This window comes from Sceloporus undulatus, chromosome 2, assembly GCF_019175285.1.
Source record: "Sceloporus undulatus isolate JIND9_A2432 ecotype Alabama chromosome 2, SceUnd_v1.1, whole genome shotgun sequence".
In the NCBI taxonomy this organism is placed as follows: Eukaryota; Metazoa; Chordata; class Lepidosauria; order Squamata; family Phrynosomatidae; genus Sceloporus; species Sceloporus undulatus.
The window spans coordinates 15,770,264-15,792,190 of record NC_056523.1 but is presented as its reverse complement, the minus strand read 5'-3'; the positions used below and the strand labels follow the sequence as shown (position 1 = coordinate 15,792,190).

At 45.9% G+C, this 21,927-nt stretch overlaps 1 protein-coding gene across 4 annotated transcripts in view; it reads left to right on the top strand.

Moving 5' to 3' along the window:
- Window positions 1–19,744, top strand: part of LOC121921062 (serine/arginine repetitive matrix protein 2-like) — a 148,693-nt gene extending 128,949 nt beyond the window's left edge. For 3 of the 4 annotated variants that reach the window (XM_042448537.1, XM_042448535.1, XM_042448536.1), the window contains exons 3-7: window positions 5,684–5,810; window positions 6,728–6,838; window positions 11,926–12,009; window positions 12,690–14,948; window positions 16,121–19,744. In XM_042448537.1, the coding sequence (XP_042304471.1) occupies window positions 5,684–5,810; window positions 6,728–6,838; window positions 11,926–12,009; window positions 12,690–14,948; window positions 16,121–16,557 (3,018 nt within the window). In that variant the 3' untranslated portion in view covers window positions 16,558–19,744. Of the gene's footprint in view, window positions 1–2,918; window positions 3,048–5,683; window positions 5,811–6,727; window positions 6,839–11,925; window positions 12,010–12,689; window positions 14,949–16,120 lie in introns of those variants that run through there. The other variant, XM_042448538.1, reaches the window with a different exon arrangement.
- Window positions 19,745–21,927: the final 2,183 nt, after the last annotated feature.

The following is a 21,927-nucleotide window of genomic DNA, read 5'->3' as shown; positions in this document are numbered from 1 at the left end:
GTTACTCCTATTTTCACTCCTCAATAAACATAGAAATGTTATGATATTGCACTGGGGAAGTTATAACATTGGTTTTTTGGATATTTGCATGGGACATATAATGAGAGGAATAAGGAGGAACCAATATTTTTGCTATCTTTCTTCCTACTCCTGTCAAACCCTCTTTCTCCTTTACTCCTACTGCTCTGGATGGAAAGTCTCCCATGAAAACACTGGGAGGGAGGGATGTTGGAGCAGGAGAAAAGGAGGCCGTGAGGCGACAATTCCCAGAAGCCCCTGGGCTTTCCCCAGCTGGGTTTTTAAAAACATCCCTGATCCGATTGGCTGAAGGAGGGGAGCCTGGGACGTAAGGACGCCAGTGATTGGCTGAAGTGGGGGAAATCAGAGTTCCACGCAGAAGCAGGGAATTTGGTGTGTTTGCTGGAAGAAGGGAAGAGCAGGAAGAGGCTGCAGGAACCCGGGAGCTCCTTCTCCATTCAGACGTTCCCAGGTGAAGGCTTGCAGGGTCCCCCAGAGAGGGTTTCCCAGGGCTAGGTGGCAAGAAGGGGATGGCCCTTTGCTTGGGGTTGCTGGAATTCCCCCTCACTGCTCCACACTGCAGAAATAACCGGTTTGAAACCCCTGTAAACTGCCTGGCCGCATGCTATGGAATCCGGGAACTGTAGTTTGCTGTGGGCACCAGAGCTCTATGGACAGAAAGGCTAAATGTCTCACCAAACGATCAGATCCCCAGAGTCCCTATAGCCATTGAGCCAGGGCAGCTGAAAGCAGTCTCAATCTGGGTTTATTGCTGCGGCGTGCAGATGAGGCCAAGACCTTTTAAACTAGGAGAAGACTCGAGGGGTGCATCCACACTGCAGAAACAATGCAGTTTGACACCACTTTAAAACTGCAGGCTCCATTTTAGGGCATCTCGGGATTATGGTTTTGCCAAGATCCTGAGCCACCTTTGACAGAGAGTGCTGGTGATGATGCCTCGCAAAAAACTTCAAATCCCAGGATTCAATAAGGTGAGCCATGGCAGTTTTAAAGTGGGTGCTAAAACCTGCATTGTTTTCTACAGTGCAGCAGATGCACCCATCTCCTCTGCTCTGTGGTCTTCTTCCCCAGTAACAAAGAAGCTAACAGGTAACGGGAACGCAGTAACAGAAGGATCGCAGATAAAACATTAGGGAAGTGCGAGCATCTGAGTGTGATTTGCCATCGTTGCCCTGGAGTCCCATAGCCACTCTGATCCCGGTTTTTGGGGGGAAAGCGGATATAAGAATTGCATATAAAATATACTGATGATGATAATGTTAAAACAGACCTGGGGTAAGTCTAACGCAGTGTAGAAATACAGTGGGGTCCTTGTATGGTCTGGGCTTTGGTTCCAGGACCCTTTGGATAACAAATGGGTGGATGCTCAAGTGCCAGTCCCATGAAATACAGTAAAGCAGTGCTCTTGTATAAAAGGCAAAATCAAGCTTTGGCCTTTTGAAGCTTAATATTTTCAAACCTTGGATGCTTCAGTCTGTGGATAAAGAATCCGGGGATAAGGGGGGAAACTGTAATGCACTTTGACTCCAAGTGGTAGCTCCAGCCTATGAAATTTGTGGATTTGTGTTTTTTACGAGGTCCCTTAGCCTTCTCTGCTAAAAAGTGCTCGAATTCTCATAGACACGAACCCCAGGATTTGGTAGGATGGAGCCACGGCAGTTAAAAGTGGTGTCAAATTTTATATTTCTACAGTGTAGATGCACCCAAGGACATATGACACCAGTGTAGTTATTTCAGCGGATGAGTAGTTTCTATTCTCCCAAGAGTTTTTCGACGTGGTTTGAAAAAACAAACAAAACGGGGCTAATCTACACTGCAGAAATCATGCAGTTTATAAGGCTTTATGGTCTGTTACACAGACTGCCAAAACAAAGCTGCTTCGGGTCCTTTGGAGGTATGCTATTTAAATGATCCTAAGAATCCAGAAGCTGCACCAAAGCTGCACTCCAGTGCTTATAGGAATGGAGTGTGGCGTTGGCACGAGCTCCAGATCTTGGGACCCATGCATCATTTAAATAGCATACCTCCAAAGAGACCCGAAGCAGCTTTATTTTGGCGTATGTAACAGGCCTAAGTATTATGGCTCAGTGCTATGGAATTCTGGAATTGTAATTGGCAGTGAAAGGACACCCCCTTAAAAACCTAGGATAGCCCACTACAGCTTAATCCATGCTTTTGGACCAGTGGTTGGACTCAGCGTAAAGCAGCTTTTCCTAGAGATTAGGTGTTGAGATCTTGCGGGTTATTGTCTCTTCTTCTCCTCCTTTTATTTTTGTCTCTCTCGCTCTCTGGCTTGTGCTTCGTGGAACGAAGATTCAGGAAGGACTCATCCCGCGCTTTGTACAAGCGCATTGCTGACTAAAAAGGCCAATCCATGATAAACAGGTCCGGTTTGCAGAAAGCACAGCGGAAAGTCCCTGTGTGATGTTTCCGGGTTGCAGTTCTTTCTGCGTTGTCGTTTCTCTGCAAGATTCGTTTGGCGGTGAGCTTTCGAAAAAGCTGCAGCATTGTGGATAGTGGCGTCTCCGCCTCCAATGCAAGGCCAAGGACAATACAAACAACAATTCACAGTAATTTTCTGCATCTGAAAAACAAGGAAAGAATGATTGCTTTCACAATAACCTGATTAGGATTCTTTTAAGTTGTTTTATTTAAATAACTGGATTTTAATATTATAAGATGCCCTGAGTCCCCAGTTTTGGGTAAAAAGTGGGGATATAAATAAATGTGGTTGTTGTGTTATTTATCTAACTCCCCTAGGTTTATTCAATGTTAGTGCAATGATTAAAATAATATTTAAATCATATTATCACACTACAAACATGTGTCCCTCCTATTATGACAATCGAGGGAAAAGCAACGGTTTCTCTGCCCTAGGGTTTTGGGTATTTTCTGAAATATTTCTCTCTTCGTTTTCCTACAGACAGAGAAGAACAGTGTCTGAGTCTATGCCAAAATTGTGTCGTTCTTCCAGGATAAGAAAACAGGCTGGAGCAGAGCCAAGCCAGGTAGGAAGTCCTCCAGAGGCTTATAAGGAGGTAGATAGGATGGATAAGAGGCAGAACTTGTGAAAGGAAACAAAGCCTAGTTACAGACTGCCAAAATAAAGCTGCTTCGGGTCTCTTGGGAGGTAACACTGTTTAAATGATGGCATGCTCCTAAGAATCTGGAAGCTGCACCAAAGCTACATTCTGAATGCTCAGAATGGAGTGTGGCTTTGGTGTGACCTCTGGACTCTTAGGACCCATGCATCATTTAAATAGCATACTTCCAAAGAGAACCAAAGCAGCTTTAGTTTGGCAGTCTGAAGCGCCAAATTGCACCTTCCTTTCCCTGCCTGCCTGCCTGCCTTCTGTTTTCCTTTCCTTTTCCCCTTCCTTCCTTCCTTCTCTTGGATCAAAATAAAGCTCTATCTGGTCTAGCAAGCCTACAAACCAGGCACAACAAGTTATAGATCCTCCTCCTTTCTTCTTGATCTGCAGCATCCAATACTCACACAGTCCATTCATTATGTTTTCTGAACTTACCTGCCATGAACGGTCTCACAGACTATCAGTGATGATCAACACAAATTGCATTCTGCGAGATGTGTGAGGACTTCCACCTGTCCCACCAAATGTGAGGATCTCCTCCTATCCCACCACAATGGCATCAAATCAGAATAAAAGCTCCATCTGGTATAGCAAGCCTACAAACCAGCATGGCAGCTATAGATCTCCCCCCTTCTTTGATCTGCAGATCCAATACTCATGGTCCCATTTCAGTGTTTTTCTTTGACTACCTCTCATGAATGGTCTAACAGTTTGTGTAGTAGCTTGTGTCAGTGAGCTCTGTGTGGGATTTCCATCTGTCCCACCAAATATGAGACCACCGTCCTGTCCCACCACAATGGCATGAAATAGGGCATCTCTAAATACCCTCATGGCCATGTGGGACCTTATCATTAGAATCTCACCCTGGGACACCACTGTCTTTGAATAACTTCTGCCACCCAGAGGCACTGGGTGTCGAACTCAAGCATTCCAGTAACTTTTTGGTAGTGTTCTCAGAGGCACAAGTGTGTAATACAAAATTAATTTTTTAAAAACAAGTTCAATACACTTAAAAATGACTTAACGTAAAACCTCTAAAACCTGTCAGACCCTAATGAACAATCTCACATCTCTCCATATATTCCTCACTTTGACCCTCCTATCTCTCAGCTCTGACGCTCCAATTTCCACCTCACGTTTTAAGCATCCCTTCCAACATCTGCTTCACTACGTCACTCCCAACATCCCATATGTCATCTCCTCCCACAGATATTTACCATATTACCTGTACTATATAACATACCATGATTTCTCCAGTAAACACAACATTTAACAAAAGCCTAACATCACAAGTTGCTATAGAGGAGCGGCCTGCCAGATCGATAGATGGGTGAGCCCAAGACAAAGGATGGAAATTTTGTCTTCTCCTCCATGTTGCAAGATATACAAGAACATGTCTCTTGAACAATCCTAGAATAGTTGTTAAGATGGTGGCAGAGTTGGGGCAGATTTCACCATTGGCTGGCAGATTGCTAAAATTATTTTGCCTACTGTGCAGAAGACGACAATTTCTTTTCCTATCCATAAATATCGTAAATATGAAGTCTATTATAGCACAGTATCTACTTAGATGTGTTCATCATATAGTTAGTGTAACGTACTCTGAAGTACATGTCATAGGATAAATGGTAGGAGCCAGCATTGTGCATGGTTGGAGCATTGGACCGACTCCAGAGACCAGAGTTTGTTCCCCTTGGCTGTTGAAAAACACTAGGTGATCTTGAGGCAAGTCACACTCTCTCAGTCTCAGAGGAATGCAAAGAACTCCCCTAAATAAATCTTGCCAAGAAACACCATGATAGGGTTTTAGGGTTGCCGTAAGATGGAAATGAAAGCACGCAGCAGCAACAACAAAGTCTTTATTATTCCTAGGAGTGCTAAAAGGATAACGTGTTAATATTAAGCTATCTTGGCCATTTGGCATCCCAGTTCCCTGTGGAAAAGAGTGGGATAATAAATAAGGTGATTGGTTTTTTTTTAAGTGATTGATCATTTAGTACTCTTCCAGTTGATATTAAGTATGCTCAACAACATAGAAATCTTGGTGTTGTATATTTTCCAGATTTTTCAGGAGGGCTCAACATCCCCAACCTAGTGTTGGGATGCTTGGGCCCCCCTACGTCTTCTCTTTTCCACCTCGCTAGTCCAGCTGCAGAAGCCATGCCCCTCACAGGGCAAACCTCTTTTCTCGCATGTGGGTCACCTGAAGCGGTCCTCTGCTAGTAGTAGGGCTCTGTGGAAAAACTGTGGCTCGCTATTGGTCGATCTCCTTAATCACAGAAAAAGATTCCAAAAGAGCAGTTCAGGCTGAATCACAGTAGGATCATTGTTTCTTATAAATTCTAATACCTGCGTACTTAATCTGTAGTCTAAAAGCGATTCACTTGAAAACGAAGTGAACGGGATAATCTCACTTTCCTGTGGGTTTCTTTTTAGTTTTGCCAGAGTAAAATATGATGTGTCAGATTGCAGAGGGCTATGAATCTGTGGGTGTGGGGCGGATGTATATCTATCATTCTCGAGGCTAAGATGTCCTCTTTCTTTTCTTACAGCGGCCAGTGAGTTTTGAAGATGTGGCTGTGTATTTCACGAAGGGCCAGGGAGCCTTGCTGGGCCCAGATCAGAGAGCGTTGTACAAAGAGGTCATGATGGAGAACTATGCAAATGTTTCTGCTTTGGGTAAAAAAGCCTGGCTTATCCATTTGGTAGCTTTCTGAACTCTTGGTGTCCGCCTGTCCATATTTGTTTTTTTAGAAATTACAATGTTCGTTATTGTACAATCATGTACAAAATCGACAAAACAGCAATACCTTTATTTGCCAACACAAATGCACAAAATATATGAGGCAAGCTTTAGGTGACTTTCCACTGCCTTCTTGATCAGGCAAAAACATACAGGAGAAAGAAAGAAAATGATGATGTTGGAGTTGTAGGTATACATTTTGTTGTATTATATGTTCATTATTGTTTAATAATGTGTTGATTTCATCAGTAAGTTTCTTTTTAGTCTTGCCAAAAATATCATGATCCACTGTCCTGAATACTTTCTCATAACCATTGTCTGTGATCGAAGAAATCTTAGGGCAGGAAATCTGAGGGAATGATCCCTCATACATCTTCCCCTTTTCATGGATAAAGTGGAAAATTGTGGGGTTGAATTGGAGAAATTATTTTCCATCCAGTCTTGTACCGCCTCTCCCTTTGGCCCTCACTCATTGTACCCGCTCTTTAGGGACTTCTTTCATGATTCCTCAAGTCATGTGTCTGTTTGGGTATGGAGTGCAGTGTTGGGAAAGGGGAGGATTATCACATTTCTCTGGAACAGTGTTCATCTTTCATATCACCTAACCCACCATCTGCAGTTTGGCAGGAAATAGTTTTACATTGTGTGTGTTAATGTCTGTCTTTTTCCTCAATGTGTGAGAATTATTCTGTATTCCCACTCCTGACAGATTTGGATGACCTATCATGTTCTGAAAGAAATTTGTAGGGCTTTCTCTCCCTTCATACCTTTGATTTTCTTGGAGGTGCATAGAATGAATTTAGCAAATTGACTACATATCTTATTATTCTTTGTTCTCTTCTTTCCTATGAAGACATTCCAGTTCCCAAACCTGAACTGATCATGCAGCTAGAAGAAGGGATAGAGCCATGGGTACAAGATTTGCAGGACTTGGATGGAATGGAAAACTCCAGCACCTACTCAGGTGAGAGATTTGTGAGCCACCTCACAAAAGGCTGTTAGGAACTCTGATCCATCTTTTTTCAAAATGTTGTGATCACCTTTTATGTTTCAATTCCTTCCTTCAGAAGGTGGTATTGCCCTGCACATATTATACCTCATAGCTGTTCTACAAAAGTCTCCTCAAACTTAGTTGTTATTTGATTTGTTTTGCTATGAAAAGGCATCATTCTGATGCTGATTTCTCTTTGGGAGCATCTGTCTGCAAGATTGGTAGGCTTAAGACATTTCCCTGCTTAAGGTGCAATAGCAAATATAATCTCTGCAAGCTTGTAAAATGTGGTCTAGACAAGGTAACTGTTAGATGGATTTGTAATTGGTTGTCCGGCCGAACCTAAAGGGTGCTCAACAATGGCTTCTTTTCATCCTGGAAAGAAGTGACCAGTGGGTTCCTATAGGGTTCTGTCCTGGGGCCAGTGTTATTCAACATCTTTATCAATGACTTGGATTACAGAATTGGGGGCATACTTATCAAATTTGCAGAGAGGTTCCCTGCCTCTCTAACATAGATACATCTGTTGTTGGAATGTGAGTGCATAGCCTTTTGTCAAAAGCACTCAGGAGGTAATCGCCAAGTGACTTGGACTGTCTGACTGTTCAGGAATCTCCACCTTCCCTCTGATGCTGATAAAAGCATGCTTAAGCAAGCTTATCTATAAAGAGGCTCTTTAATCTTTCAGTTGCAATAAATACAGATTTGAAATCTCCAAAGCTACACATCCACCACCAACCAACCAACCAACCAAAAACCTACACTGTACAATGATGCTTGGGCTTTATATTGTCTTTCGCCATGCTGCCATCAAGTCCTGCCTTTTCCTGCTGTGTCACCTTTATTCTTGTCCCCCAATCAAGATGACCATGCATATTTACAACAGTGTTTCAATGCTTCCCAGTGCTTTCTGGCACATGATGAGTGTTTTCCACTGCTTTCCAGCACAGATACATCACATGTCCTGACCCAGCTGTAAACAATTCCCTAGTTATCAGACTGCGAGTGACCCATAATTGCCTTTGTCACTTCTTCACATTTTATATCTGGCCTTATTCTCCAACATCTATGTCTGTGTGTCCCTTTGTAATAAGCACTGTCAGCATTTGTAAAACAATGTATTAATCCCTTAGGAGAAATGGTGTCCTGTGGGAAATCAAAGTCATACTACGTATAAGGGGTATGTGCCCATGGAGATGGGATGCCATCCTAGCCCTGCTCCTGGCCTGTGGCACCACAGGTTATAATCACAGTCCAAGGAGGCCCAAGATCCAGGGCAAATGTCTCCTGCAAGAAAATTAATAAGGAGAAGACAGAGGGTTACACCATTTTAACTGGTAGTGGTATACTGAGATGGAGGTGGAGAGGAAACATACTCCCTGAAACAGTCTTTATAGGGGAAAAAGCTGACAATTAACTCACAGCTGGGCCATGTTCTTAGGTACTGTTTGAGTCCCAGAGCTCTCAGGGATAACATACCTCAGTGCTGATAAAATATGATGTCATCCCAATACAGAGTGTACCAATCATCCCAAATATGTCTTCAGCGGCCTGTCTATATGTCTGACATCTCTATCTACCTGATCAACACTTTGCCCATCTCTTCTCCAGGCAGGGAAAAAAAACTATGCACTTAAAAGCCGCATCCATAGATTTATTATCTGTACATAAAGTGGGGGGGGGGGTGATAGTACCATGAATTGTGCTTTGGTCAGGCCTTGCCTGGAATTCTGTGTCCAGTTGTGGGCTCCTTATTTCAACAAAGGATGTTGAGAAATTGGAGCTTGACAAATGACACTATTGACTCATGTTCAACTTCTGGTATACAAGGACTCACAGATCCCTTTTACATGTATATGTGTCTTTCTGGCACCCTAAGTGTTGCACATTCTATTTCTCTGTGAGGAGGTTACTTTACAGCTCGGTATTAGACCAGAAGCTGGTAAGTTGTTTTTCTTGTGTGTTCTTAGCACAACTTTTCTTTTAAAGAGCACATACATGTTGTTCTTTTAAAAAAAGGAAGATCATATATCCAGCATTTTTCTCTCTTTCTGTAACCTAGCACTAACATTTCTCTATCACTCCTGTACACATTTATTCTCTGTCAACTCTCTCGCTATCTAGCCACATGCCTTTCTCTCTATCTCTAAGTACTTGCCTATCTATTACTGCCTACTTTCTATCTCTCCCATTGTCCATTCACCGACCTTGGGCTTGCATTGCTCTATCTGTGTTTCTGGCTATCTAAACCTTAAGCTGGGGATGTCCCAAAACCACCTTATAGAGGATGGGTGGTGTTCCACCCCACCCCGTGACATAGGTTTCATTAACTGATGCAGGGCCCACTAACAGAGCCGAGCAGACAAGCTACAAGATAGTGATGCCTATTCACTATATAGTGATGTGAATGTCGCCTTCCATGTGGCCATACTGCTGGTCCTCCCTTGTACACTCGCTTTTCACAGTGAAATGACTTAAAAGCATAATGTGGAAGGAGAGGTAATGTGCAGAGATCTTTTGCATTTTGACCCATGGAGATTTTTTCCTATCTCTAGTATTTAGTATACACAATTTAAATTCTTAATATCACTTCAAAACATGTAAACTCTAGCAAGTGTACAGTGGGTTTCAAGCCTTGGAGTGGGTTCACCTCGATGGTCCTTTTTTTAATCTTCCTATTGCACATCCTGTATACATAATTGGGAAAGAAATAGGGAGCTAGTGTTTATATTTCAGAAGAACATTTCACCACACCTTCTCCACTGTTGTGTTGCTCCTCTGGTTCCTGGATGCCCAGCATGTCCACAGGAACAAGCTCCTCCTCCAAGACGGTGTATAGCTCCAGGAAAACCTCTTCCTCTCCTAGGTAACAGGGAAAGAAGAGACTAATACTGTGCGCCCGCAGCTTTCAGCATATGTTGAAAGCCACGCGTGGAGCACAAAGGCCAGCGCATCTCATTAAGATTTATGGGGCATGCTCCCATGGCACGCCCGCGCTGTCACCACCACTGCACTGCTGCCACACATGCACTAGCCCCATTATTTTCAATGGTGCTTGAGCATACCTGCTTTTTTATGCAGGGGGTCTGGAACGGATCCCCCATGTAAAAAATAGGCGCACTATATGAATAAATATGTAAGACATGGATGACAGAATAGAGAGCATCCTTATCAAATTTGCATATGATACCAAATCATAAGAAATAGGTAATTCTCCAGGGTACAGGAACAAAAATCAAAATGATCAGAATGGACCAAAAAGATGGACAAAAGCTAAATAATAGAAATTGGTGAGCAAATCAGAGAAAGGATCACAGTATTTTACCCAGTGTAAGAATGGAATTGTAGGATGGTTACCAGATCTCAAACAACCACTTGTAAAGTATCAAAATCTAAAATCCTGAGGACCAAAACGTTTCTGCAGTGTAACTAATCTAAAACAGTTACAAATGGAAAACAGGCACTGCAAGAATTATAGGATCTGATGGATACAGGTTCAAGTCCATAAAAGTGTTAGTCCAGAGCCAGACCCACTTCAATGTTTAGTTGTAAAGATAGAAGGGGAAATAGAGATGGAGATAGAGGGCAGGAATTTTTTTATTCCTTCGACTGATTGGAGAACATTTGGGATAGAAAGGTCACTGATATATAACAGCATTCCCTTTTGTCTTGGGGCCAGGCACTGGCCATCTGAAAGAAATGGATGCAAACGTGCCTGTATAAAAGTCATGGACTTGAGATTATAAGGCGACAATAACTATAATTCACCAAATTATGTTTCTATGATCCTATGAACTGAGCATTTGACATAGCACAGGAACTGAAATCACTGAAATCTCCTCATCCCCCCAATACAGCAAATCCAAAATTTCAGAATGTTCTCACAAAATTTCAGAATGTTCTCACAAAATTCCTCTTCCCTGCTTCCTTTTCTTGTCGCTGCTCTGGGAGGCTTATTAGAGTTTGGGCAGCAAAAGAAAAGCAAGTTCAGAAAAAACCCAAAGCGGAGCGTTAATGTGATCACATGAATAACGTCCTTTTCAGCACTGAAATTACTTTCATGTTATAAAGTGAAAATTTGGGGGGGAACCCCATTAATGGTGCCTTTTTCCCCCCTGTCTGCCGGACTTCCTAGGATGCAGACTTTGCAGACTATAAATGTCCTTGGGAAGGAGTCCTCATGCAGCAAAACAAGCAACAGTGTAATCCCCAGGGGTTCCCCAGGTCCCTATTTATTTCCCTTTACCGTTTCCAGAGGTAAATTCTTATATTCACACTAAAACGTGAAAAGCAGAGAGAACCACCTGTGTGTTCTGTTGTCTTGTGCCCCCTCCACTTCCTTTTCCAAAGGCGGATGCCAGACCTGCTTTGTATTTTCACGCAATAACATGAAATATAGAAGGTAAACGGTCCCAATCTCCTTTCTCTTTGCAAGCGACATGCAGAATGGCTATTCCTCTATTGCATGAACAGCAAGTAAGCCAGCAGTCCAGCGTGCATGTGCAAACACTTCCTAGAGTGCCATCTGCTGGCCAGCAAAAAGTTTAACTGGGCAAGATCAAAACTTCTCAAACCATGTGTTTTTGGGCCTTTGAGAGTTTTGGGCCTTTCCTCTCCATAATGCCCAGAGGGAGGACCTGTGAACTGATGGGAGGTCCAGTACCTCTTCCACTGCTTGGAGGGAGATGTGGACCTCGATGTCATCATGGGGTCCACATCCCACCCCAACAAGGCAATATATTCAAGTCTGGCCAGGAAGCTCCAGAGGCAGGGATTTGAGCGCTCCCTAATCCAGGTGGCCTCAAAGGTCAAGTTCATGCACATCTCTTTTTGCTACGCCATGCACGCGCATGGCGACTGCCCCTCCCCACACAGCAAACCTCAATATTTTGAGTAGATGTGGCATCTTTGGATGCTTGCGGGTAGTCTGAGAATGGACCGGAATTCTGCAGCCAATGAGTGTCGCATTCTTGTTCACATTACCTGTACTGGATTGTTATGAGTTGCCTTCAGGCACCTGAGCTCATTTCTGCACTTGTGTCTCCTCTTCCTCTACACAGCATGCCGGGGGAGGCATCCCAGGTCGCCCCTCAACAATCAATCTCATCAGAAGGAAGAGGGCAGTCCACCTCATCACCCAGAAGGTATGCTTATGGATATAAATATATATAAACATATAATTGCTTAAATAAAAATCAAAAAAGTGTCAGATTTGATTTCAATATGGTGATTTTATTTCAAATACTTATGACATGCAGGTACTTAGCAGGAAAACTTGTTGTATACAAAGCCTGCTTGGACTGGATTATATACAAAGCCCACAGATTCTCCAGTCTGGCTCGGAAGTTTCAGCACCCACCCTATAAGATGAAACCCAGTGTATAAAACGATCCCTGACTTTTGAGAAGATTTTCCTGGATTAAAAAGTAGTCTTATACGCCAGAAAATACAGTGTGTGTGTGTGTGTGTGTGTGTGTGTGTGTGTGTGTATCTTCGTGGTCTCTGCGAATCATACAAATGGGTTTCATTGCGCTTGCAGTGCTGTTCGGAAACTTCTAGAATCACTGGGCAAAGTTAACTTTGCAACATAGAAACTTTTTTGTGGTAACCCCGCCCACCCATTATAAAGCCCCTGCGTTCCTGCTCTTTCCCCAGTTCCTTTTTTCCACTGCGTTGGCTGCTCTAGGGAACTTCGCTTGCTTTTTCCATTGAATCACTGGTATTTTTGAGCTCGGACAGTTTTGACCTCATCTTCTCTATCACCCCCATGTACTGTTGGACTTTTGGCTTGTTTTTGACTTCACTTATCGCTTCTCCCTATCAGTTTTGTCGATATTGGTTGGCATGTCTCCGGCTCCTTTCAAGAACTGCGACGTGAGTGGAGGCAAGGTTCCAGTTCAAGACCCGCATTCTACTTGCTTGCTGTGTCTTGCAAAAGAGCATGACGCCAAGGCCTGTCCACTGTGTAGATCGATGACTTCACAGGCCAGGACAAATCATGAGTCTCGACTTACGTCTGCCATTACCCAAGGGGTGATCAAGTCCCAGGAGGGGGACCCCCGACCTGCTTCGGCTCCCGTAGTTTCTTCTTTGGCCTCTGCAACTTCTGCCCACGGCAGCCCTTCCAGTGTGGTGTCCGCACCGGTTGTAGTTGTGGCCTATGGTTCTGATGAACCCAGCGCTGCCAGCCATGTGGTCCGCGGTCACAATAGACCCAGTGCCACCACAAAACCCTCCAAGCACCCCCATAAATCATCGGGGACTGAGGGTTCCTCTTCAAAGTTGACACCTGCTCGTACTGAGGCGGCTGCCTCCGAGGGTTCCATCTCCAAGCCTTCCAAGGCTGTTGGGTCCGAGTTTCTGGCCCTTAAGACTGCCTCCACCTCCAGAGACCCCTCCAAGGCCTCCAAGAGCGCCTCCAAGCCCCCCAAGCCCTCTTTGACCAAAACCTCAGTGTCAAAGTCCTCGTCCGGCAAGAAAGACAAGAAGGATAGCTCTAAGTCCATGGACAAGCCTAAGTCGTCGGGGTCGACCTTGAAGCCTTCCTCGACATCAGAGGGTCACTCCAAGTCCTCTAAGAAGAGATATCAGCTGGAAGTCGCATCCGGGTCACCCCTGCCTAAGAAGTCCAAGGCAGTAGAGACACCTTTGGAACCAAGAACAGGGTCCAAGAAGGATGGGCATGCTTCCAGTAGCAAGAAGCCCCCTGCAGGGGAGAAGAGGGGCGACCCTGCATTGTCTTTACACCATCGCTCTGGTACCGACTCTTCCTCCAGATTTTCACGGATGACTACTGTCCCCTTTCTACATTCAGAAGATGAGGGCTCCAGGTCTTCCTGGCACAGATTGCCGACTCCTGTTCCACGTTCTTCCCATGAGGAAGCCATCCAAGACGATTCCAACCTCTTTTACAACTCTGAGACAGACTGTTATTATATTTCCGTGTCAAGGGAGCTGGCATTGCAACGTTTCACCTCTATGCTTTGTGACCGCCTGAAGCTACCTGATAGACGTAGGCCTTCGGCGACGGTATCCAGGCCTCCCCCTTCGACCCCAACACATCGGGCGTCAAAACAACCGACTTCGGAACTGACTTCCATTCCAGCCCAACACCCTGAGCAGCAGCTCATTCAATTGGATTCGGACTCAGAACCAGAGATCATTCAGTCCTCCGAAGAGCTTTCGGATGCCAAAATGTCCCCGCAAGGATCGCCCCAGGAGTTGCACCACCCGGAACCATCATCTCCAATGGATGATGTACGCTCCTTTACTGAGCTCATAATTAAGATGGCGACCGCGTTGGATATTGATTTGTCCTATCCCGAAGAAGGGGCAAAGGACCCTGTAGAGCGGCAGGTTTATGGCCGGGTCCCAACACCACCGTCGATCCCGCTCCTTCCGTCTCTCGAGAACATCATCAAACGATCATGGGATTCACCGGCATCCCTAGTGGGCTCCTCTCGTAAGATCGAGTCCCTCTATCGAATTTCGTCCTCCCATTGTGCGTGGCTGACCACCCACCCTAAGCAGAACTCAGCCATAGTAGAAGGGGCCCAACAGACCTTCACCCACAAGCAAGCCACCTCGCCTGCTGACCGAGAGGCGAAGAAAATTGATGGCCTTGCCAAGAAGGCATATTCTGCTTCGGCTCTGGCAGTGAAAGCCATAAATTACAATGCTTGCATGGGTGCATACCTCCAAATTTTGATGGAGGGAATTTCATTGGTAATACCTGACGTGCCTGACGACGTTCAACGGAGGCTCATCGAGATTAGGGACGAGGTGCATTCAATAGGCAGCTGGCTGATTGCCACCTCGAGGAATGTGGCTGATTGCTCCGCCAGGGCCATGGCAGCATCAGTGGCACTCCGACGTCATGCGTGGCTCCGGGGCTCCAATCTACACCCCAACGTGAGGTCGGCCATAGAGGATATGCCAATGGACGATTCGGGCCTGTTTCATGCTGAAACTGACAAGCGCCTGAACAGGAAATACAGGATGAAGGCCACACCACAGAAACACGGCATGTCCTCTACTTCCATCTCACCGTTCAGGAAGAGACATCGCCCTTGGCAGTCACAAGGTCAGTCCCAGAGGCCTTACCATCAGGACTGTCCATTCCAGCAAAGGTATCCCTCCCAGTCTTCCTCCTCCTCTGGCCAGTGCAACATCCTTGCCCGGTATTGGAAGTCTCGCCGGCAGGACACTGACCAGAGTAAGAAGAAGTCTTGAAGGGCTCCTGCGTGCTTCGTCCCCTCCGCTCCTTCCTTCCTTTCTATTTTGAGACCTTTCTGCAACACCTGGGCCTCTATCACCACCGACACGTGGGTTTTGAATATTGTCCATAGGGGTTATGCCCTTGGGTTCGAAGTGCTCCCTCCAACTGGAGCTTTCCTTTCCACTGTCCCCTCAGACACCCTTCTTGATGAAGTGCGCACCCTGCTTGCCAAAGGAGCCTGAGACATTCCCTAGGGCAGTGTTTCCCAACCTTGGTTAGTCCGCGACCCCCAGTGGATACGAAAGTCCCACCTGTGGCCCCCTGATAGGCTGGGAGGTCAGGAAGGGGCGGGGCTTCCGGCCGCCTACAAGCCCCAGCAGGCTTTGCGGCCAGGAGTCCCAGCCTCCCAACCAATTAGGGCCTCTGGGGCTTGCAGTCCTGTTCCCCTTCTCCCTGTGGTTGCCTGGCAGCCGCGGGGAGAAGAGGAGGAGGCAGCCCCCATCGTCCCTTCCTCCCCGCGGCTGGCTGGCATCTGTGGGAAGGGAGGGAAGGAGGAGGAGGCAGCCCCCGCCCCTTCCTTTCCTCCCCGCGGCTGTCTGGCAGCCACGGGAAGGGAAGGAGGAGGGACCCCCGTCACTTCCCTTCCTCCCCACGGCTGTCTGGCTGCCGCGAGAAGGGAGGGGAGGAGGAAGGACCCCCGCCCCTTCCTTTCCTCCCCGCGGTTATCTGGCAGCCGTGGGAAAGGAGGGAAAGAGGAGGAGGGACCCCCGCCCCCCTCCCCTTTTTCGCGTGCGGTGCCTGCACTAGCGCCGGCACCCACAGAGAAAAGGGGAGGGGGAGACAGGGGGATTCCCAACCTGGCACCCCCCAGGTTGGGAACCCCTGCCCTAGGGCCTTCTTTTCTAGATACTTTACAGTACCTAAAGCTGGCGGAGGGAATCAGGCCCATCTTAGACTTAAGAGCCCTGAACTACTTCCTTGAATATCATCAGTTCCATATGGTAACCCTGGCTTCTATTCTGCCTTTGCTTCACCAGGGACTCTGGTTCGTGACGGTCGACCTGAAGGATGCCTATTTCCACATAAGAATTCGGAACTCCTACAGATGATTCCTCGCCTTCGCCTTCGGCTCCGACGCTTACCATTACAACGTTCTTCCCTTCGGCATTGCCACAGCCCTGAGGGTCTTCACCAAGTGTATGGCTCCAGTCGTGGCATATCTGCATCAGAAGGGCTACAGAGTATTCCCTTACCTAAACGATTGGCTCTTTGTGGCCGCCTCAGAGGAGGAGTTGTGGGAAGCAGTCGACTTCGCATTGACTCTGCTGGCATCCCTCAGACTTATCGTCAACCGGGAGAAGTCTTGCTTCACCCCATCCAGGCAGGCCAAATTCATCAGCGCCGTTCCCGACTCCGAAGAATGCATCGCCTATCTCCCTCGGGACCGCTTCCAGACTCTTTCGTCAGCCATTAGGGCCTGCTTAGCCCACAGAATAGTGAGGGCCAGAGACGTCCAGGTAGACCTAGGCCACATGGCTTCAACAACATTTGTAACCCTGTGGGCAAGGCTTCACTTCCATCCTTTCCAGTCATGGTTCCTGTCAGTCTTTGATCCAGTGGAAGACTCTCCGTCCAAATGGCTCACCGTTCCGAGACCTGTGGCCTGTTCCCTGCATTGGTGGCTAGACTCCCGCAACGTCTGCGTCGGCATGCTTTTCAACCAGCCTCAGCTGCCATTAACCCTGATGACGGATGCGTCCTTAGAGGGCTGGGGCGCCCACTTGCTCAATCTGTTAGTAAAGGACAAGTGGTCTCCGGAGGAACAAGGTCTCCACATCATTGCTTTCGAGATGCTTGCTGTGGAAAAGGCTTTGAGAGCATTTGAATCCAGTGTCACCAACAAGGTGGTCCTCTTAAGGGCGGACAATACGACCGTCATGTATTATATCAACAAGCAAGGAGGCACCAAATCCAGGACTTTGCTGAACATCACCCTACAGATTTGGGACTGGTGCATCCCGAGAGGGATTCTCCTCCAAGCGATCTATTTGCCGGGAGAGGAGAATGAGTTGGCGGACCAGCTCAGCAGATCTTCAGCTGTCTGCCACGAGTGTAGGCTTCACCCAGAGGCGGTCAGCGATCTCTTTGACTGATGGGAAACCCCTCAGACCGACCTTTTTGTGACCACCCGCAACAGCCACTGTCCCCAGTTCTGCTCCTGGGCGCACAACAAGAACTCCCTCCGAGATGCGTTTGGTTTCATCTGGTCAGGGGAAATGCTCTACGCCTTCCCACCATTCCCAATGATCATCAGAGTGGTGTCCAAGATGACAATAAACCACTCGGATGCAATCCTCATCACCCCTTGGTGGCTAAGACAGCCGTGGTTCCCGTCCCTTCTCCACCTCTCCGGGAGAGACTTCCTTCACCTCAAGTTCCGTCCCGACCTGCTCACAATCCAGCAGGGCTGGGTCTGGCATCCGGACATCGAGAGTCTACCATTGGTGGCTTGGAGGCTTCGTCCCTAGCCTTGCTGCCCAACTCGGTGCAGATGGTGATCCTTGCTGCTTTGAAGCCTTCGACCCAGAGGTCCTGTGCTTCCAAGTGGAGGATGTTCCTGTCCTTTCTTGCAGAAGGAGACCTCTCCCCGATGCAGGTGATGACTCGGATGGTGCTGGAGTTTTTGATGCTGCTTATGGACGTGGGACTGTGCCTCTATTAAGTGCTATCTTTCTGCTATTTGTTCTCACTCCCAGTTTGAGGGCAAACCTTCTTTTTTCAGGGACCGTTTTGTTAAGAGTTTCCTGAGAGGCTGTGGTAATCTCCATCCCCCAGCCTCGGTTCCGACCCCGGCTTGGAGCCTGGATGCGGTGTTATGTGCCTTACAATCCAAGCCCTTTGAGCCCATGGCCACATCGGACTTGAGACTATTGATTTGGAAGACTGCTTTCCTTGTGGCCATCACCTCTGCCTGCCATGTGGGTGAACTCTGTGCCTTAAGAAGGGACCAGCCTTTCCTTAGATTCCATAAGGACAAGGTTGTCCTCCGTACTGACATCACCTTCTTGCCTAAGGAGGTATCTGCTTTTCATATGTGTCAGGACATTGTATTGCCTACCCTGGCCTCAAACGCAACCACAGAGGTCGAACACAGTCTACACACCTTGGACGTTCAGAGGGCTCTGGCCTTCAATTTGGACAGAACTGCAGGTTCGAGCCGCTCCGAGAGACTTTTCCAATGCTACTCAGAGCCGAAGAAGGGACTGCCTGTGTCTGCACAGAGGTTTTCTAAATGGGTGGCCAGTACCATCCACCTCTGCTATGAAGTCTTGGGCAGACCTCTCCCGGCCAGGGCTCGGTCCCATGCAACTAGGGCAGTAGCAGCATCCTCTGCATTCTTGACTGGGGTCTCTCTGGAGGATGTCTGTAAAGCTGCTGTTTGGTCTCAGTCAATGACTTTTATTAAACACTATAGGCTGGACACAAGGGCCAAACAGGATGCTGCCTTTGGAAGAGCAGTGTTAGTTTCAGGTTTACGTTAAGTGCACTGCTGTCAGAAATCCCCTGCATTCATTTATTCATTTGGGGTTTCTGTCATGAGGGTTATAAGTTTAGGGTTTTGTTTAAATATTATTAGTGGGTTTAATGTGTATTGGGTTAATAATGGAATATACTAGAAAGTGGTAGACTGACTGTTAGACTCTGTGCTTGCTTGTTAGGATTGGAATGCTAGGGAGTTACCCTGCCAGCCAGAGACAGGTCTGTGTGATGGGAGGGGGAACTGAAACATGAAGGGCCTATTGCTATTGCTTATATGGTGTTATGGTAATATATTCATTGTACTTTAATATGCTGCTATTATATTTTAGATGCTGCTATATATGTTGGGTTGTGGGATGATGGGATATATAGTTATGCTTGATTATACTTATAGGCTGTTAAGGTTCATTATTACTTAGTCTAGTTGTGGGGAATGTATATGCTTCAAAATCACAGGTGCAATGAGGAGATAATGCCGTGTGGGAACTTAATTGTTTTGAGAGTTTGCCAAAGATCCCAGACTGGAGGACATTACATCATTGGGGGGGAGATTCCTGACTGCGCGGGAAAGAATCATCCAATTAATTTACTTTATTGCTTTATGGGGTGGGTTTGCTTTGTGGGGCTATATAAACCATATGTTACTATACATCTTCATTCCTGACAAAAAAGTCACTTCTGTTGTATGTATCACTTTTTTCAATAAAGCTGTTACTTTCAAAGAACAGTCTCTTGTTGGAAGAGGGACCTGAAAACAGGAGCCTGACAACTGCATTCCATGTTTTCTTGACATGTTTTACAGTTAATGTTCTTCATGTATTCAGGGAAGTGTTTGTGCCAAGACTGGCCTTTCTATAACATTCTATTGATTGCTCTGCATTCCATGTGTATTCTTGCCATGATTGCTCTGTACTCCATGTATATTCTTGACATGTTTATGATTCAGTGTGCTTCATGTGCTTCTAATGGTTTACTAAGGCCTTGCATGACCTTATTTATTGTTGATGTGCCTTACCCGGCACAGGTTAGTGCTATTATTGAGGAACCAAACAATGACTGACACAGTTCCTGGTTCCAAGGAGTTTTATTTTGGAAAATAAACACACTCTGTTTGAACCTTACTTGGTTTCAGGACACTCCCTCTGCCCCTTACCTAAGCTTGTCAGTCTTAACTCATTTGTATGATTCGCAGAGACCACGAAGAAGGAGGACAGGTTGCTTATCTGTAACAGTATTTCTTCGAGTGGTCATCTGCGATTATATGATCCGACATATATGTGTACATGTGCTTGCATCTCTCTCTCTCCATATATATATATATATATATATATATATCAATACATGTGCGTGCACATGTTCTGACAGATATCTATGGGTGCAAAGATGAGTTGTATGCAAAATCTATGTGCATAGACTTGAAACATTACATATATATGTAGCCTCATAAAGGTATAAGTTTGAGTGCACATAGAGATGCCTTCACATATATACATGCACAACAACAGATGCATGTGTGCATGTGTGTTTGTGCATATACATCTGTATATGTACACAGAGAGAATCAGCAGAGAAGCATATGTGGATATATGTGTGGATATATGGATGCAAAGATGGAGATAAGGCTATACACATTTGTGTACAGATGTAGATTGTGTGTGCGTGTGCGTGTGTGCATATATATATATATTTGAATGTTCGTTGTTCTAGGTGATGCTGCAGAAGAGACCCCGCCTCAAGCAGGCCCTGCAGTAGAACCAGAGGCTGCGGGCCAGGAGCAAGCAGGAATGGTTGCCTGCATCACTCACCTGGAGGCCAGCTTCGCACAGCTTAAGGGGCTTAGCCAGGAAGGTAAGTTCCCTCCACCTTAACAAAATTTAAGGGTGGTTGGGAACAAGAAACAACAAGCGAAATCTAAATACTTTCTCTTGCCATTACAGTGCTGCAGCGTATTGACGCTCTGGAGCAGGACATTGCTCAACTCCACTACATCCAAGACCAGCACGAAATGTGGATCAACCGCTTCCGTGTGTGGCACTCCCCACAATGATGTGGGTGTGGGTGTGGGTGTGAGAGAGAGAGAGAGAGAGAATGCACCCCCCCCCTGCTAGCTGTGAAGGAATAGCCAGCAGGTATTTTTATTTTATGTGTATCACCATGTGTGTGTGTGTGCACGCGCGCACACATGCACACATCTGTGAAGCTGTTCCACCAACCCTTCCCCCTGCATGCTGTGCAGTAACAGTCAGGGGGTGTAATTAACTTGGTCTTTTTTGCTCTCCTTTTTTTATTGCTGTGTGTGTATCTGTGTGTGTACGTGTGCATGAGAGTGCTTGCCCCCCTCCAGCAGCTGTCATGTAACAGGTGCCGATTGTAGTTTATTTTATCCTTGTGTTTTTTACCTTCTGATTTGTAAAGAAAAATAAAAATAAGCTATTCATAGCTTGTGTCCTGGGATTTTGGAGAACTGGCTTCAGGGACGAGAGACGGGAGGAAGTGGTGGCGGGCATGTTTGGAAGTACACATCCAACTTGGAAACCAAGATAGCAAGGCGAAGAATTCCGCAAATCAAGTCCTGCAAATTGCTGGAGTCTCAACATCTGATGCTACAGTGTTGCAAAAGTTGGCCCCACCAACATAGTCTCATGGCATGCTGCAGTGAAAAGAAATGCAGGCAAAGAAATATCAACCTGCATAAAAATTGAAATGTCCTTGTGGAGTTTGGAAGAACGGCAAAAAATGTGAGCATGTACATATATGTGTACATGCGTTCTGGGCAACCATACAGAAAAGAAAATGCACATACACACAAATCAGTATAAGTATGCATGCAGACATCCATGCATGTGCACGCGGATACAAGCAAGCAACATCTCAATAAACACACATACATATACGTAAAGGGGTGTGTGTGTGTGTGTGTATATATATATAAACATTTATATGTACATACCAGTCACATCAAAGCATGTATGTTTTTTGTTATAGCCACAATTTCTAGTCATAGCAACATGCATGTATACATATTCGCATGCAAAGATCCAGATATATACAAACAAAAAAACCCGCAAACCCAAGACAATGCACATACATGAAAGCAGACGGATATATATATACGCACATATAGTCAGTTTTGTATTAGTGTATAGCTATGAATATGTGTGTGTAATTGTAGTCAAAATCAAATCTCATAAATGCACATACATACATATATACTTGTACATATATATATGCGTGTATACAGAGAGATAATGGTATCTTGCAGAGAAACACATGCTTGTATACATGCAAACATAACTAAGCACAC